Consider the following 16,857-nt stretch of genomic DNA (forward strand, 5'->3'; position numbering starts at 1 on the left):
CTACCCAAGTGAAGAGTTACTGCCAAGTTCTGACCTAATGGATGTCACTGTCAAGGAAGATGACCGCTCTCAGTGAGCAACTGTCCACAAGGCTGCTTATAGAAGTTTCTATTTCTTAACACCTCTTGCCCTCATTTCTCCTTAGAGTTTGGAGATTTAAAATGCATTTTATTTACTCCATGGTAATGGGTAGCTGTACCTAATGAGGTCATTAGGTACAGCTAAAATGAGTACATCTCATTTTGCAAATCTCCAGTTCTCTCTTTTCATATAGCCACTTGTTCTCTTAAGTGCAGTTAATTGTGACAGTCTGTGCTCTACATTCCATATGTTCTAATTGCATGGGAACAAAGGGTATAAGCACAATATAATTAGAGTACACACAACTGCAGAAAGGAAAAAATATTTATGCTGGTCCTGCTGAAACCATGTAATATCATCAAGTGTGCTTAGACTTCTCAATAAATTGAAGTCCATGTAATACATAAGTCTGCACAATAGCATCTTCAAATCTATTCTCAGGTTTCTGTTGCCACAAAGAGAACAAATTTCTTTGCGCATATGCGGACATAAAACATTTTGCGGGAAACAAAACAGAAAATATATTAATGTTCACATGTCAATAATAGTACATTTTAAATATCCAGTCAAGATCTCAAAAGTGTGAGAACAGAAGGACCACCAGGATCCCACAGCAAGCACAGTGCTCGGCCCTGCTGGCAGCACACAAGGTGCTGCTCATCCTCCACCAGCTCTGCTGGAAGCAGCTGGTGGAATGAGCATGAGATGAGGACACAGCTTGTAACTGCAAATACAGAGGGAAGAAGTCCCAGTTGCATTCTTTCTTGTGTGAGAAGGTCTCACTCTCAACCTCAGAACCAAACTCAGGAAGACCATGGCTGCCAGAACTCATAACCTCAATTTCCATTTCCTCCTGCCACACACACCTCAGACTCTGGACACGCACGCAGTGCTCTCCCACTTGCCAAAAGATGGGCAGAGGTACCACCAGGAAGCGGCCCTTGCTCCTCCATCAAGTAGGTGAGTCCAGGGCAAATGCACTCATTGGGCACAGGCCTGAACGAGTGCAGCAGATCTACATCTAATTCAGCAGTACGAATACGAGTGCAAGTGCAAAGACTTCCCACTGTCGCTATGGGAAGCAACGTCAGAGAAGCTTGTTTTATCACGAACTGAATTTGCAGTATACAGTGCTAACCATGGTGCTTTTCCTTCCCCTCCAGTCTTGGCTTTTATTTCCATATGATGTTAACATTTCTGTTCTGCATTTAGAAGAAATATTCTAATTATACTTTTAGAACTGAAAAACAACGTAAGAAATACCCCATTAAGACACCCAGAATACCAAAATACTTCGTAGATATTAATCTGTGCCTTGTTTTCATCACACCTTAAATCCCCCCCTACCAAACACAAAAAAAACATTGACGTATTATCTGTTTGCATGTGCCATATTAACTAAGGGATTAGACTGCAGTCTTTGTTGAGAAGAGGCATGTCAGAAGACGACGTTAATACGATCTGATAGCACTTGTATCCGTGCACATGTATCTCAGTGGGGGATTTGGGGGAACTGATACCATTCAGCACCAACATTAAAGGTGAAACAAAGCGAAAACACCAGGCACGGCATGCTTGAGATATGAAAGGTGAGGATGCAACCAAGGTGGTACTTCTCTTTTGTAGGAGAGATGCATCACCTGGAGCAGGACCTAAAGATGGTGCGTCTGCTTGCTGCACCAGCACCCTGCGTCCCCACTGCTGTGTGACTGCTCTCCAGTTCTGTACCTGGCCATCAGAACCCAAGAGACAGGCAGCTTTGAAGTGGTCTATCATTAGATTAACTGCTATTTAAAAGAAAAACCTGTGTACGTGAAGTCTGTAAATAGCAGTGAGGTTTGGATGTAGGATTTATAACTGCAGTTACTTTCTCAGCTGCACGAACCAATAGAGATGCTCTATCCTTCCCGGAGACATTTTCAGGAATGTGAGATATCCCAGGCTGTGGACTTCCACGCCTAGGGTCAGTAAGCCATTATCATAACTAGCTGAGGTAGATGTGAATTCACCCTTCCCCCAAACTTTTGTACACTGAAGTTCACACTTTACCTGCTCCCACCCACAAGGTCTGTGCTTTCCCTGTTCGTCAGCTGTTTCTGACATTCTCATTCGTTACCCATCCCCAGATTATGGCTTCGTGCTCTAAATCCCCCGAATGTCCCAGGCGAAGCGGTCCCATCTCCAGCTACGAAGTCCTCACAGGAACTCCACCCAATCTCCTGTCTGTTTCTGGGCAGCCCCACTTCCCACCCTGCTCCAGGGGGACGTCAGCAGACGAAGCAGGCACATGGCTGTTTGCAGGGGTACTTGTACACACCCATCACCGCCAAAACGTTAAAAACATCCTAAAGGGTGAAAAACACACAACCAAGAGTAGTCGAGCTGGAAGAGCAACAAGAAGACACCAGTTCCACGGGCAGCTCTGAACACCACGTGCCAACGTGCTCTCACCAACAGGAAGGGAATCCCGCACAGGAGGCTCCGCTCCACGCCGCAGCTGTGGACGACCCCTGGGTAACACCGCTCGGCTCCACAGCCAACGGCCGCAGCCATTTCTGCTCACTCACAAAACAGCACTAATGTTTTTCCCTAAGAAATCTCTGTTTAACTGAAGGGGGTGAGGGAGCGGGAGGAACAAAACGAAGCCGACCCAAAACTGCTGCTTAATTCAGTACTGCGTGAACAGGAAAGGAATGGCAAACAATAGGTCTCTCCCCAGCTCAGGCTGCGCCGTTCACCTCTGGAGATCTGGAATCCGTCTGTTTGTTTCTTGGAGAAGCAGCAAACCCTTAACATCTGAGCTACGTACACCACTTATTTGTCAGTAAGTTGGGACAAAATTACCGATCTCTGTTCAGGTGTGGACAGACCTGAAACGACAGAGACGTTCCTGGTGCCGGGAGCCCCCGCAGAGCAGAGGGGTTTGGAGCTGTCCGTCCCGAGGCCGCCAGCCCGGCCAGAACCACGGAGCCGGGCAGGGCGAACGAGGCCCACGCTTACACCTTTTTCCCTTTTGTTTTATGATTTGCATGTTAGACGAGTGAACCAGAAAATACTCCGAGTGTGACATTTCAGCGCTCAATGCTTTACTGGTGCAGTAAAACAAGACAACTGCTGAAATTATAGGAAAATAAATTTGTAATTTCTTCCTCATTTAGCCATTTTTGAAGCTCGCGTATAGAAAAGTCATTAATGTTATGTCCTCTATCGACGTTCCAAGCCTTTCAGGGAATAACTAATGCTTTTTCTATACTCCTCCATGTGGCCAGTTAAATTAGACACATTATTTCTGTGCTGTTAGAGAACACTGATCAATAGACACTTAGAAAGCCCTCTAAAACTAAGTGGAAACACTTCCTCAGTGTCAAAGGGTTCCAGTTCGGGTTTGTACATTGCAAACACTGTTAAGTTTAACAGAGTAGTAAGTGCGCGTCTGTGGCATTTTAACGCGAACATCAGCGCCGCGGGAAATTCATTTCCCTCTGAAAGAGCCGAAGCGCACTCGGTTTGCGCTGCCGCCATCGGTTCCACGGAGGCGGTGCCGCATCGCGAGCCGCCCCGCGTGGGGAGCTCCCAGCGGAGCAGCGCTGCACACCTCCACCCGCAGAGCCCAACTCGGAGCAGCACCGTTCAGCTCCTGCTTCCCTGCAAGACGGGCTGCCTTCTGCCTGTCCACATCAACAGCAGTCATTGCAGACGATGGTGACAGCATAAGGCAATGAGCCTTTCCTTCTATCCGTTTGTTTGCAATCGCAAAACATTGCATCGCGGGTGCATTTCCAGGCGCTGCGAAGCGCAGCTCCGCAGGGAGAGCAGCACGGTGCCAGCGGGGAGGGAGCGAGCGGGCTCGCAGCCTGCCTTCCTTTCGGCAATGAATACGGCATTATCAAGCTATTCCAAACATTAATAAACCCATTAGTTTATAGCAGTAGATAGCATTCACAGTATTTTTCTCGAGAGTCACGCTGATCTCGTTTAAGAATTAATTCAGTGCCTCAAACAAACGCATTAGCGAGTTCCTTAAAGAGCGTTTTATAATTCCTTATGACATTATGTCCGCGTTTCCCGACCTCGCCTCCTCTCCTGCCGCTCGGGGCCGTTCCGCCCCGCACTGCCGCCCGCACCCCGCAGAACGCGCCTACGGGCCAACGCCGCTAACACCGCGTTCATCCGGCACAGCTAACTGCTAGCTAACTGCTAACTGCTCGGCCCCGACGTTCTAAGGACCGCACGAAGGCAGCGCCCGCTGCTCCGCCCGGCCCCGCTGCCCGGCCACAGCCCCCGGCCCCGCGGATAACGACGGATACGGGCGGGGCTCCGCCCGCCCCGCGGCGGCCTCGGCCCGGAGCGGAGCTGCCCCGGCACAGCCCCGGCACAGCCGCGGAGCTGCCCCGGCACAGCCCCGGCACGAGGAGCCGCCCCGCGGCCGCCGCTGCTCTCGGAGTTCGCAGGAACGGTACCGATGGAGACCGCTCAGCGGCAAGCGAGCACCCCCGGCAGCCGCGCTTCCCTCACGAGTCCTCACTGGTTGCACTCAACAAGCAACTACATTCGCTCAAGGAGACGCCGGATTAAAGAGAATAAATTCCACACAATATGCGCTACAACAAAAGGAAAGAAACGGACACAAACAGAACTGCAAACAGCAGGCAGCAACAGCACGTCACAGCCGAGCAGCAGCTCCGAGCTGCCAACAGCAGCGACCGAAAGGAACGCAGGTGCAGAGATGCACTATTTTCATGTATGCCCTGTGCCAACAACAGCTCCTTGTGCAGCTCCTCACACAAATGACTCCAAGAAAACACAACGGGTAAACGTGCAGCGAGGCAGAGGCTCCTGCACCAGGCAGAGCTGCTCAGTCCCGGCCCAGAAGCGCCGGATGCAGCATAGGAGTGCAGGAGTGGAGTGCTGCACAGAGCTCCTGCAGAGCACGAGGGCACAGTGAGGCCACAAGAGAAGTCTGAACAAAGCTTTTTAGGTTCCACATCACCTACGCTATAACGCTCGTGCTTTCCTGCAGGACGGCCAGGATGGGCACGCACCGTTGCATGACAGGGACTCTATCCCACCCCGCCACAGCCTGCACGAGACCAGCAGAGGGTCAGGGCCCCAGCAGCATTTGCAGGCCACAGACAGGCGCAATGTGCTGGGCACAGGAGGTCCCTGCACCCTGGCAGGGCCCGGGCCCCCACGGATTGCTCAGCCCCAGCGTGGGCTGCAGGTTTCCCTGGGGCAGCACACAGCTGCTCAGTGCCACCCAGGCACTCCTGATGAGCCCCATGGAGCTGGGCAGAACCAGGCACCGTTCCTGTGTCACACGGCTGTCCCTGTGCCTCCAGCCCTGCACAAAGCGGAGGGAACAGCGGCAGCAGTGAGCGAGGCCCAGCAGCACGCAGTGCTGGGGAGGCACGAGCCTTGAAGCTGCAGCACGCCCTGCCCTGTGTGACAGCCGTCATTCACAGCCCTCATCTTCTCAACTGCAGACAAAAATGTTTTAATTGTTATTTTAAATCCTTGCAGTTCCCCGTTGTGCTCAGGTACTGCAGCCTGACAGTACCTCAGCAGTTCAGATGCATAGATTTCTACAATAAGTGTATTATTTGGAAACAATGGCAGTCCCACATCTTTTAAAACACATGCAGGATGCTGCACAACTGCAGTGCCAAATAACAACCATAAAATCCTCAGGCCACAGAAAATGTGACTCCGTCTAAGTTGTGAAACCACAGCTACAGCAGCAGCAGCGATTCTGCACAGAGTGCTGCCACACACAAACAGCAAAACCTGCCCCACGATGGCCCATCTGTGGGACTTCTGTTTGCACTGTCACTCCCTCAAAGCACACGGGAGTGTCAGAAAACAGAACAAAAAGAAACCGTGACATTCCTCACAAGAGCTGTCAGTATCTTACAGCTGGGATGCAAAGGGGCAAAGAGAGAGCGGTGCAGGAAGGCAGCGCTGCAGCACAGCACAGTCCTGCTTCCCCCGCGGAGGGGCTGGGAAGCAGCGGGCTGCAGCAGCTCCTGGGGACGCGGCCCTGCAGGCGGCCGTCGGCGAACACCCGCCATGGCACACAGAACACGCACACAGCCGTTCTGTCAGACGCCGTAGGAATAACTTCTGCATGCACCAATTCACAAACTCTTTTTCTTCCATTACAGAAAAAATAAGCATGGCGAAGAAGCCAACGCCCGCGAAGCGGTTTAAACCCCGCGCCGCCCCCCGGGCCGGGCGCTCCCACAGCGCCCCCGCGCGGCTCCGCCGGGCCCCGCGGCACCGCCGCTCCGCTCACCTGGAGGCGCTCCTGTGCACTGCGGCGGAGCTGCTCCTGGCATCTCAGGAGTGTTACAGGTAAGATAACATCTCCAAACTGTTGTATTCCTCTCATTCTCATCTGTATAGCGAGTAACAAACACCTGAGTATCGCGCAGTAGCCGCGCATGACTGTTCCACTGTTTCCCGGATGCTCGCTGCACCACATGCAGCTCCTGCTTCACTGCACGGCCTCCCCCAGCATCACCTGGTAGCTCACCACTCGTACACATCCCTATGTGCTCCAGCACCAAGAAAAGCTTACCAAAACACCCCAAGGACCTTGTGTAAGACCATTTAATACAGCTGGTATTTAAAAAAAAAATCGATACAACAAACAAAAACATGAGGTAGCAGAAATAAATGGATGCAGAATCACAGAACTGCAGGGGTCAGAAGGGACCTCCAGAGATCACAGAGTCCAACCCCCTGCCAAAGCAGCTCCCAGCCCAGGGTGCACAGCTCGGTGTCCAGGTGGGTCCTGAACGTCTCCAGAGGAGGAGATCCACCACCTCTGTGTGCAGCTCCAGTGCTCCATCACTGCACTGGGAAGAAGTTCCCACACACATTTGTGTGGAAGTTCCTCTGCTTCAGTTTGTGGCTGTGCACTGCTGAAAATACCCACAGCTTTCTGCACGTGATTTTTAAGAAGTTGCCTATGAATTTTTCTGTTTCAGAAGATTGCTTCCCAGTTAGCCTCACCAGCACTAATTTTGGGACACAAGAACAGCACAGCAGCCCACCCAGCTCCTCCCACAGTGCAGCCTTCCCTGCAGCCCCACTCCTGTGTCCCTCCCTCTGCACACAGCAGCTATGCCAGACACCACAGCATAGCATCTCACCGTGCTGCATGCTATGGGAGCACGGCACTGTGACACAGATGGTGCTCTTCTGAAGTACCACTTTTATGGGATTTGAAATAAGCCCATGCCTTCTGAAGAACCACGGGGCAATCCCCGGTGCCCCAAAAAGTGCATCCCAGCTCCCTTTAAAGCACCGAGTCAGTGAGGAGCACGGCTGAGCCCCCTGAGCTGCACTGCAGAGGGGAATGCAGAGCCACAGGGCTGCTGTTGGACAGCACGGACATGTGCACTCGGGGCCAAGGAGGTTACGGTGCCATTGGTTAAGACTAGAAATGAACTCCCACTTCTCCAGCCTGATGTATTTATCCAGAAATATCATTATGAAAAACAAACTCAAACCAAGGAAAACTCAAAGGAAAGGAGAAGGTGTGAAGAGGCTCATGTAAGTAACAAGAATATTCAAACTGTAGCTGCAATCAAAGAGAAAAGATGTCTGAAAGCATTCTCCAAAACGTTCAGTTTGGCAGAAGCACCACACGACATCACAGAAGTGCCAGGACTCCCTGCCCCCCATAACCCAGAAACATGCATCCTTCATGCATCCTTCCCACACTGCCGAGGGCACCGGGAAGGAACGAAGGGCACACACCGGCAGCCCCGGTGCCCGGGAAGGAACGGAGGGCACACACCGGCTGCCCCGGTGCCCGGGAAGGAACGGAGGGCACACACCGGCTGCCCCGGTGCCCGGGAAGGAACGGAGGGCACACACCGGCTGCCCCGGTGCCCGGGAAGGAACGGAGGGCACACACCGGCTGCCCCGGTGCCCGGGAAGGAACGGAGGGCACACACCGGCTGCCCCGGTGCCCGGGAAGGAACGGAGGGCACACACCGGCTGCCCCGGTGCCCGTCCCCACGAGCTCTCACAAAGCACTGCAGTTCAACGCTGCCTCAGCCGTCAGCCCACGGCTCCTCCAGCAGCGACGCGCGGCTCGCCGAGGCACCCAGCCCTCCAGCACCACCTCCTGGACGAAGCCTGCACTTCTGCGAACGCTGAAAGTTCCCTACAAATTGTTAATGGAAAAACGGTCTGAGAACTAATGAGGCGCGTGAATTCCCCCTATATTCAATTCAATTATGTCTCTGTTCCTAAATCATCTTTTTTATTCAACAAAACTCTAAACTGCCACAGCTAATAAGCTCAGAGGAATCAGCGTACACTATTCATTTCTGGGAACAGGCCGATATTTTCTAAGACCCATTAATAACTATGACAGGATTTATGTACAAGATAAATTCAATTCAATTTCCTTTTTCAATTAATGGCCAATTATTCGAACTCAGCTCAACCAAAAATATTACTCAAGTATCATTAATCTAACAAAAATTAACTTTACTATTCTCTTAGTAATGAGGTGATATCATTTTAAGATAAAATTACGCATTTTAATAAAATGTTGTCTGCCTTCATTTTTAGGACTGCTGCTTGCCAGCAGGGCCAAGTCACACTAGACCACGTTAGTATTATTATGGTATCTTCAGATCCACCTGAGGACAGCTGATGCTCTATTTTAGTAGAAGTTAAGAGTTACTTTATATCTTAAAAAAAAAAACTTCCAGTAAATGGAGTCAAATAAAAACAACCTCAGAAATATTCAGAGCCACATTCTATGCATTATGCATAAATACACACCTATGAACTTATCCAGCCCAAAACAAAATGCTCTTTAAAAAAAAAAAAAGGAAAAAAGGTTCCAGGGCTTTAAGTGCTGCAGTGTCAAGCTGTCTGGGTACCAGAACGTCCCTGGTGGTACATGAGGCAGTTCTGTGCACGCCAGTTTGCATTCAGTACCTCAGTCACAACAGGAATGTCACCAAAGCTGCCTCCATGCTTAACTGGGAGCTTCTGGGAAATGATCCTTACATGCACACACAGATGCTGTCACCCATAGCTCATTTGTAACTGTTGGGAGCTCTCAGCTCTGCCACTGTCACGTTCCCAGGGCGAGATGCATTAGCTGTAATGCAGCAGCTTTCTGCCAGGAGATCAATCTTCAGGTCACGTTACAACCTTATAGAACCACACGATGCTGAAGCACAGTGTGATGGAGTGGTTTGCACACACATGCCTGCTCCTGACAGCCAGGTTTGCTCAGCATGGCCCCCAAGCTCGGGTGCAGGGCAGCTGCTGCCAGCCCCCCTTGTTCCTGCACACTCCCTGCCAGCACAGCCCCTGCACATCCCTGGGTGCTTTTTGCATTTTGGCATGCACTAAGCAAGTTTTGAGAAGATTCCCAGCAATCCATCTCCATGGGAAACCCAACCCAACCAGACAGCTGTGCTCTCCTAGGTTGTGACAGCCCCCCCACCCCCACTACTCCCAGCCCAGTTTACACTGGACTCAGTGTACAGGACCACAGGCGACCAACGCCTGCCACCAAGTTCTTTCCACATCTCAGACAAACCATCTGGATCCCCACTACACAATAAATTAATAGTCTTTAAAATCAAACCACTCTGCAAGGGACACTGGGGTCACACTCAATTCTCTACCTCACAGCACTCTGGTAACACACACCTTGCTTCCCCTCAGCTGGAGGAGAAGCTGTTTGCTAAGGGGACAGACTCCAGAAAAGCATGTTCTCACTGTCAGCCCCAGTGCAGCCAAGCTGTGTAACTGTGAGCAGCAAAACCAGATGGAGCTCTGCAGGAGCTAAGGCAAGGAAAGCCTCAAAGAAGAAACACAGCCAAAGCTGCTAGAAAAAGGGGATAAGTAGAGCCACGAGTAAAGGTTGGCCAAACTGCAGCTGCTCAGGCTTCTCTCTTTTAATGAAAACAGCATTATACAGCAATGTATGCAATAAATGTTCATATTTCAGAGAGAGAAAGGTAATAATACAATTAAAAAGCTAGCATACACTGCCAATTCCATGCCCTAGAAGGGATGGAAAACAGCCCACAGAAGTCAAGGACCTTCACAATCAAACAGAAGTAATGCGGAAGCAGGGAGATGCACAACACAGTCAGCCAAGCCACTCTGGAGATAAGACAAACTTCACCCTAAATGGACACAAGACAAAGTGAAATCCCCGTTCATACCATCACCAGTCCACACACCGCATGCACACACCACAAACACGTGGGTGCACTGCCAGCTCAGTCACGTGTGGGAAGTTTCTGTGAACTTCTGATCTACGACAGTGCCCCTAAGAACTATGTATGAGATTTGGCAACACTAAGTGCCAACAAGACCACTACTTGAAGTCTAAAGGTTATGAGGGTCAGTACGAAGATGCAATCCTTCGCAATCCAAGCACGCGTTGTTCTACAAGTTCTGCTTTGTACCTTTAACAGATTTAGTTACTGCTTCAACGGAAAGATTTCATCAAGTAACAAAAACAAATCTGCTTAGTTATTTTCACTATAAATAATATTGGTACAGTCCTTATTTTTTCCTCCTTTATTGACTGGATACACTGACTAAGTTTTTTCCAGGAAGACCGAGGTTCAGTCAATGCACCATGAGAGGAAAAAGATATGCAAGGTAATGGCTGTGATGGGAAAGGGGGAATCACAAAAGCGGATGGGAAATGCTACAAAGAAACAGTGCATGGAAAAACCTGCTGGCATGTGAGAAGGGAAACAGCGTTATTTCTTACAGCTCTTTGAGCTTTGTGAAATACAGAGCTCTTTGTAGACAAGCTGCATGTGCACTGACCAGGACAGTGGTCAAACACTGCAATAAACATTTTATCCACCATAGAGACATAAATAAGCACACCTCATGTTATGTACAGTAACTTCAATATTATAAGGAATCATGACCATCTTTCTCAGAAAAAGCTATAGACGCTTCATTACAGTGTGCAATAACCTTCCATACAGTGATTCCCAAGTTCAGGATACTGATGATCATCCCCTTCCTCACCACCACAGACCAGCTGAGGTTGGAAGGCACCCCCAGTGACCATAGGACTGAGCTTGGTTTCACAGGGCTTTGCTGGCTGCAACCCTGAGTCCAGAGTGACCCCAGCACAGCTCTGTCCTACTGCTTTGCATCCACCAGGGCTTCCTGCACAAAGTTTTAGTGCTCCTGACACAAGATTTGTTCCCCTAAGATTCAGTAAGGCCAGCAGTGTTGTTTTTCCCCTCTCTGATAAATAAAAGGAAAAAAAACTCAACATTCCTCTTCCAGTTCCAGCTTCTCTGGGCTCCTAGCCACAGTCACTCAAAAATGAATGAATAAAAGTCTTCCCAGGCTCCTATTCACTTAAGTCACATGCTGCTGTGCTGGGATTTGCATGCACGTGGGAGACGTTGGTTCAACTGAGCTCTGTGCCCATGCTGCTGCTTTTGTCCCCCATCCTTTTGTCACTTACCCTAGCTCAGGATGTAGTAGCTGAGCCCCTGACAAATATTGGCTGAAGATGTTCTGGGGAAAAGGAAGCTGCAGTCCCAGACAGAAGGAAGATGTCACTAGGACAGCCCTGTAGTGGTGAACATTCCTGTACTACCTAGCAGTAATTACCTAAACAGAACAGTAGATCTATCCACATGCTGGACAGTCCTGGCAGTGACCTTACCATCATGTCTGCTCTTTTTCAAAGGTGAACGCCCCACTTATATGTTTACGTAAACATCACTCATGTACCAGTGGAAACTCATGCTACGACTATTCTCCCAAACTGCCACCCAAACAAGCTCCAGAGATTCCTATCAGATATCTTCACTGCACACAGCCCCACTCCCAGCTGGTCACAGCTGGCACCACCCCGGGCTGCCAGAGGGACAAACAGCTTCTTAAATGAAGGTAACTCTGATTCACCAAGAAGGCTGTTAGAGGAAAAGACAGTCACTTCAAACAAGACTTCCTGAGAATTCTAACACGTGACTTACCTCAGTGGATGCACTTCTGTGAAACAGAATTTCAACAGCATTTGTGTATTTTACAAAGTAACGTCTTAGTGAAAAATAACTTTGGAAAGATGTAATCATCATGATGGAAACTGCTCACACACACACCAACCAAAAGAACCTGAACAGCTTAACAAATTAATCATCTGTTGAACCAAAATTAATTAATCAGGAAATTTACCGTAAAATGTTCCTGTGATTTATAGTTCTCATCCAGGTAAACTCGAGCTCTGTTGTAGTCTTTCATTGCATCACTTGATAATAATTCTCTAAAAGACAAAGAAGAGATAGGAAATATGAAGGGACATGCAAACATTCCACATTGCTTCAGCATCATTCTCTGTAATGAAACGTTCCCACTATTCAGAGGAGGGCCACGAAGATGACCAGAGGACTGGAGCACCTCCCTGCAGGGACAGGCTGAGAGAGCTGGGGCTCTTCAGCCTGGAGAAGAGAAAGCTCTGAGGAGACCTCCCAGCGGCCTTCCAGCACCTGAAGGGGACTACAGGAAAGCTGGGGAGGGACTTCTTATAAGGGCAGGTAGCAACAGGGTGAGGGGAAGTGGCTTTACACTGTAAGAGGGGAGATTTAGACTAGATGTCAGGAAGAAATCCTTTGCTGTGAGGATGCTGAGACACTGGAGCAGGTTGCTCAGGGAGGCTGTGGATGCTCCCTGCCCAGAAGCACTCAAGGCCAGGATGGATGGGGCTGTGGGCAGCCTGGGCTAGAGGGAGGTGTCCCTGCCTGCAGCAGGGCTGGAACTGGATGATCTTAAGGGTCCCTTCCAACCCAAACCATTCTATGGTTCTGTGATTCTGTAACAGAGAGAAACCATGTACTTCTACCTCATTTTGGAACAAGTTTCAGGGATGAAAGTTTCCTGTGGCAAAGCAATCTGCCTACAAGCTTTGGAGCTGACAACATCAGTGTCACTTTCAACATAATTCTCAGTGCTTCTTAGTGCCAATTGGGTACAGTTGTGAAGGAGTTATGACTCCAAACGTGAACATTAGATGTAATTGGGCCGTTAACGTCAAAGGCCTCACAGCCTCAACTTTAGAGCTTTACTTTCTTGTATTCTTATCTGCGGACTGCAAGCAGCCTTTTGACTTGGTAGAGGCTGGGCTCTGTAGAAGCAGTAGTCTTGAGGAGTACACAATTTGTGCCTCGGAGTGGGGTGTGATGCTGGTTCAGGTGCTCTTGTAGTTGGCTTCCTAGGGGAACTGAGTTCATTCAAAGGGGGTGAGGTAATACAGGAGGACACAATACTCGGCTCTTTTAGATTAATATTCTGTAGTCAAATGGGCCGTTGGCACGGCTATCTTCTGAAAGACAGACTCAGCTGCAGCTCAACAGGTGCTTCACTCTACACTAGGCCTGGTAAGCCACGCTCTGACCCAGCAAACATTGAGCAGATGAGAGTGCTGCACTGGGGTGCCTGGCCAGATCTGGCACCTAACAGCCATAGGGACATAAGCCCTTGGTGCCTTGGTAAGCAGAGGGGCCCTTGGGAAGCATGTAAGACAGTATTTCTCTCTCCTTCTCCCTCTGCTTTGCAGAAACAGAGCTGACAGCCCAGCACATGAACCCATGCAACACCACACAAGCGTTCCACATTCAAGAGACTCTGCTCATTTCAAATGGGCAATACCATCGTGAATACGTAACAGTGACCAGGAGACAAGCAAAGCAAACTGGCTTTCACCCTGGTGATGTGGCATGCTCCAGCTGGGCACTTCCAGCACTGCTAGGCTGACAGCACAGGGCAGTGCTGCTCACAACACCGAACATTAGCTTTGCTAATGATTTTGACAGGACTCCTTCCAACTAAATGTTCAGGTTAAAATACTTTATTTCTCCTTCTGACTTATAAATGTTGTGTATTTTTGTAAAACACCTGTGCTTTCAGATTTGCTTGCCTTGTGCTTCTACCATATCAGTGCCTGTCCAGGTCCACCTCTCCCAGTGTCACCAACTGCTACACCACCATCAGCATGAGAGGCACTGAATGCAACCACCACGGAGGGAGAATCCAGCATCCTCACACTGGATGAGCTCAGGGCCGGCATGCACCAAGCAGCAAACTGTCTGGTGTCAAGGTGCAATAAGCTTCGCCTCTGAAGTGACATTATAGGGATTCCATATTTCATAGGATTATTCTCTTAGGACACAGCCAGGGAAGATTTTCATTAGCCTTTCTGATTTCCCAAATAACACAGAGCATAAACGTTTGCCTGGTAATGTCCTAGTGCAAGGTCCTACGCCATGATGAAATACATAAGCTTTGAAATACTCCCTATGTCTGATGATTTCTGCCCAGAACAACATCCTAGCAGTACAGTCTAGTTACTTACTTAACAAACTTGTCCACATGAGACATGGAAGCTTCATAGTTTTTTCCTCCAAACTCTTGACAGTGTAAAGCCATGAAGTGGGGTTTGTGTGCATGAACAACCTGAAACAAACAGAAAGACACAAGTAAAAAGTTGTATCCAGAGCTACCATACAGGATATACAGAATTATGATGTAAATGCATACTCATTCATTCTGAAAGCAGGACCATCAGCCAGAGAAATGACAGAACAGTGATAAGCAGTAAGAGAAGCATCACTTGTTGGTGCACGTAAAAGTCTCCTGATACACAATAATAATCTCAAATGTTTTAAAATAGTATTTTTGTTTTTAAACTGTGAATTTGTTACCAAGTACTTGAAGCAAAGGCATAACCTCTTCCAGCTCACCTCGAAAAGGACTCAGCAGTGTGAGCAGGATCAGAGCATCTCAAACTACCTCAGGACAAAACACCGACCAGCTATCTCATCTCCAAAACTATTTTATAGTTACACACACACTGCAGTGTGTTCACACTTATCCAACCCAGGAGACGCAAACATCCATCATGCTACTTTAAATGTTAATCTTCGTAATGAAAATATCTTAAGTATTAAATAGCCAGCACTATGATACAATCAGACTCAAAGTACAGAGTATGCTTCTTTGCAGCACATCTAGCCGAATACGCAGCATTTATACATTCACTGCTGCTTTACACACTTCTTTTGCCTTTAAATGTTTTCTTTGCATAAACTACATTCAGCACTGCAAACACCGTGTCTAAAACACCTTTGTGTTGGCACTAAACCTCTGCAACTTGCATTTAGCATTACTACTCAAGATGATTAAATGGACACTAGCTACAACACAATTTCAGTTTTGAAGAGAATAACAGCACAAAGCAATCACGTGTGTGCTGGTGCAAGAGCTGTGGTCTGAGGGACATGGCCAGGGGGAGTGGTGGGGAAGGGCTGGGGAGGGACCTGGGGATCTTAGAGGCCTTTTCCAGCCTCAATGATTCTGTGATTTACTTGGACACAAACTGGCATTAATGAACTAACTAGGACACACAGTAATCTTGCTTTAAAAATAGGCTGCCATCATAAAGCCTGAGGTCAAACTAGAGTGGGATCCAATTAAAAGTTAACTGAAAGAAAGGAAGAAGCAGAGGACAGACAAAGCAGCTAAAATACCCAGAGCCAATGAAGTTTTGCCCATCTTGATACACATGTACTTTCATTCATTTGATTTAACTACAAAAGCTTACTTTACTGACAGCTGCTTTTATAAGAGCATCAATAATTAGAAGAGAAGGCTCCAGCACTTTACCCAGCACCAAACCCAGGGCTGCACAGCACACACAGTCACGAAGTGCCTGTGAGCATGCTCCTTCTTGGTACGGCTGCCAATGCCTGGAGAGAAGTTTTGCTTTCCAGAAGACTAAACACTGCCTCACTTTCCAGCCAGCAACACCAGGGCTGCAGGAAGCTGTTGCCACCAGCACTGCAAACAAACCTGCCCACGGCTGAAGGTACAGAGCTCTGGGGAGATGATGGGCAGGAGCCACAGTGCCACCCCAGTGCTGGGGCTCTGCCCATGCAGCAAATGGAGTGTGCCTGCACGGCTGCCATCCCTCCCTGCAGGTAACACAGCACTGACCCAACCAGCTTCACCCCCAGCGCAGGCAGCACCACAGCACCAAGGCAACACGAGGCTGTGGGGTCCTCGTTTCAGCCCCTGCACACTCACTCTCTGCAGAGATGCACACTTCTGCTCTGCTAATTACCTTACGAAGTTACATGCCCAATTTACAGTATTACAGAAAGCACAGCATCCTGCAGAAAGCCGTGCATACACATACAACAGAAGGCAGGACATCAAAAAGCATGAGAGCAGCACTGCATGAGAGAGCTCCTGCCAGCAGCCCGCTGCCACCGAGTCCAGCAGCCAAGCAGGAACCAAGTGTCCTCATGAAGTCTGCTTGTTGGTTATTTTCTTTAACATCCTGGAGATAAATATTAACCAAACTCGACTTGTGAAGTTGGACTCTGTGACAGAGCTGATTTGTGGTCCCTAAACAATACACAGTCCCAACGCTCTGTGTGCTTTATTGCTCCAAATCAGTTTTGGCTTCCAACTACAGATCTTATCTATATTGATAGCTCTTGGAAATCACCTTAATTAGAAAACAAATGTAACTATTCAGTGTTGTAAAGCAAACATATACAATTCTGTTTCAAAGCAACACATCTACCAAACCCTTACTTCAAATAATGCAAAAAAAAAAAAGTACTGACATGTGACATTCTTCTTTGATCTTACAACAGCTAGAATCTCTTCTTACATAGCTAATATAGCTAAGAAGCTGCTAACACAAAAGTAAAATAAATGGTTGCCGAGACGATGCAGGCACCA

The 16,857-nt window shown here is 48.7% G+C and overlaps 1 protein-coding gene across 2 annotated transcripts in view; it reads right to left on the reverse strand.

Annotated features, from left to right (window-relative positions):
• Positions 1-16,857, reverse strand: part of INPP5A (inositol polyphosphate-5-phosphatase A) — a 193,833-nt gene that overhangs the window by 122,933 nt on the left and 54,043 nt on the right. For both annotated transcript variants that reach the window (XM_065746757.1, XM_065746758.1), the window contains exons 3-4: positions 14,462-14,562; positions 12,289-12,376 (exon numbers count right to left, since the gene is read on the reverse strand). In XM_065746757.1, coding sequence (XP_065602829.1) covers positions 12,289-12,376; positions 14,462-14,562 — 189 coding nt within the window. The remainder of the gene's footprint in view (positions 1-12,288; positions 12,377-14,461; positions 14,563-16,857) is intronic.

This window comes from Cyrtonyx montezumae, unplaced genomic scaffold (genome assembly GCF_038088225.1).
Source record: "Cyrtonyx montezumae isolate F1298 unplaced genomic scaffold, pur_monq_1.0 scaffold_4, whole genome shotgun sequence".
Lineage (NCBI taxonomy): Eukaryota > Metazoa > Chordata > Aves > Galliformes > Odontophoridae > Cyrtonyx > Cyrtonyx montezumae.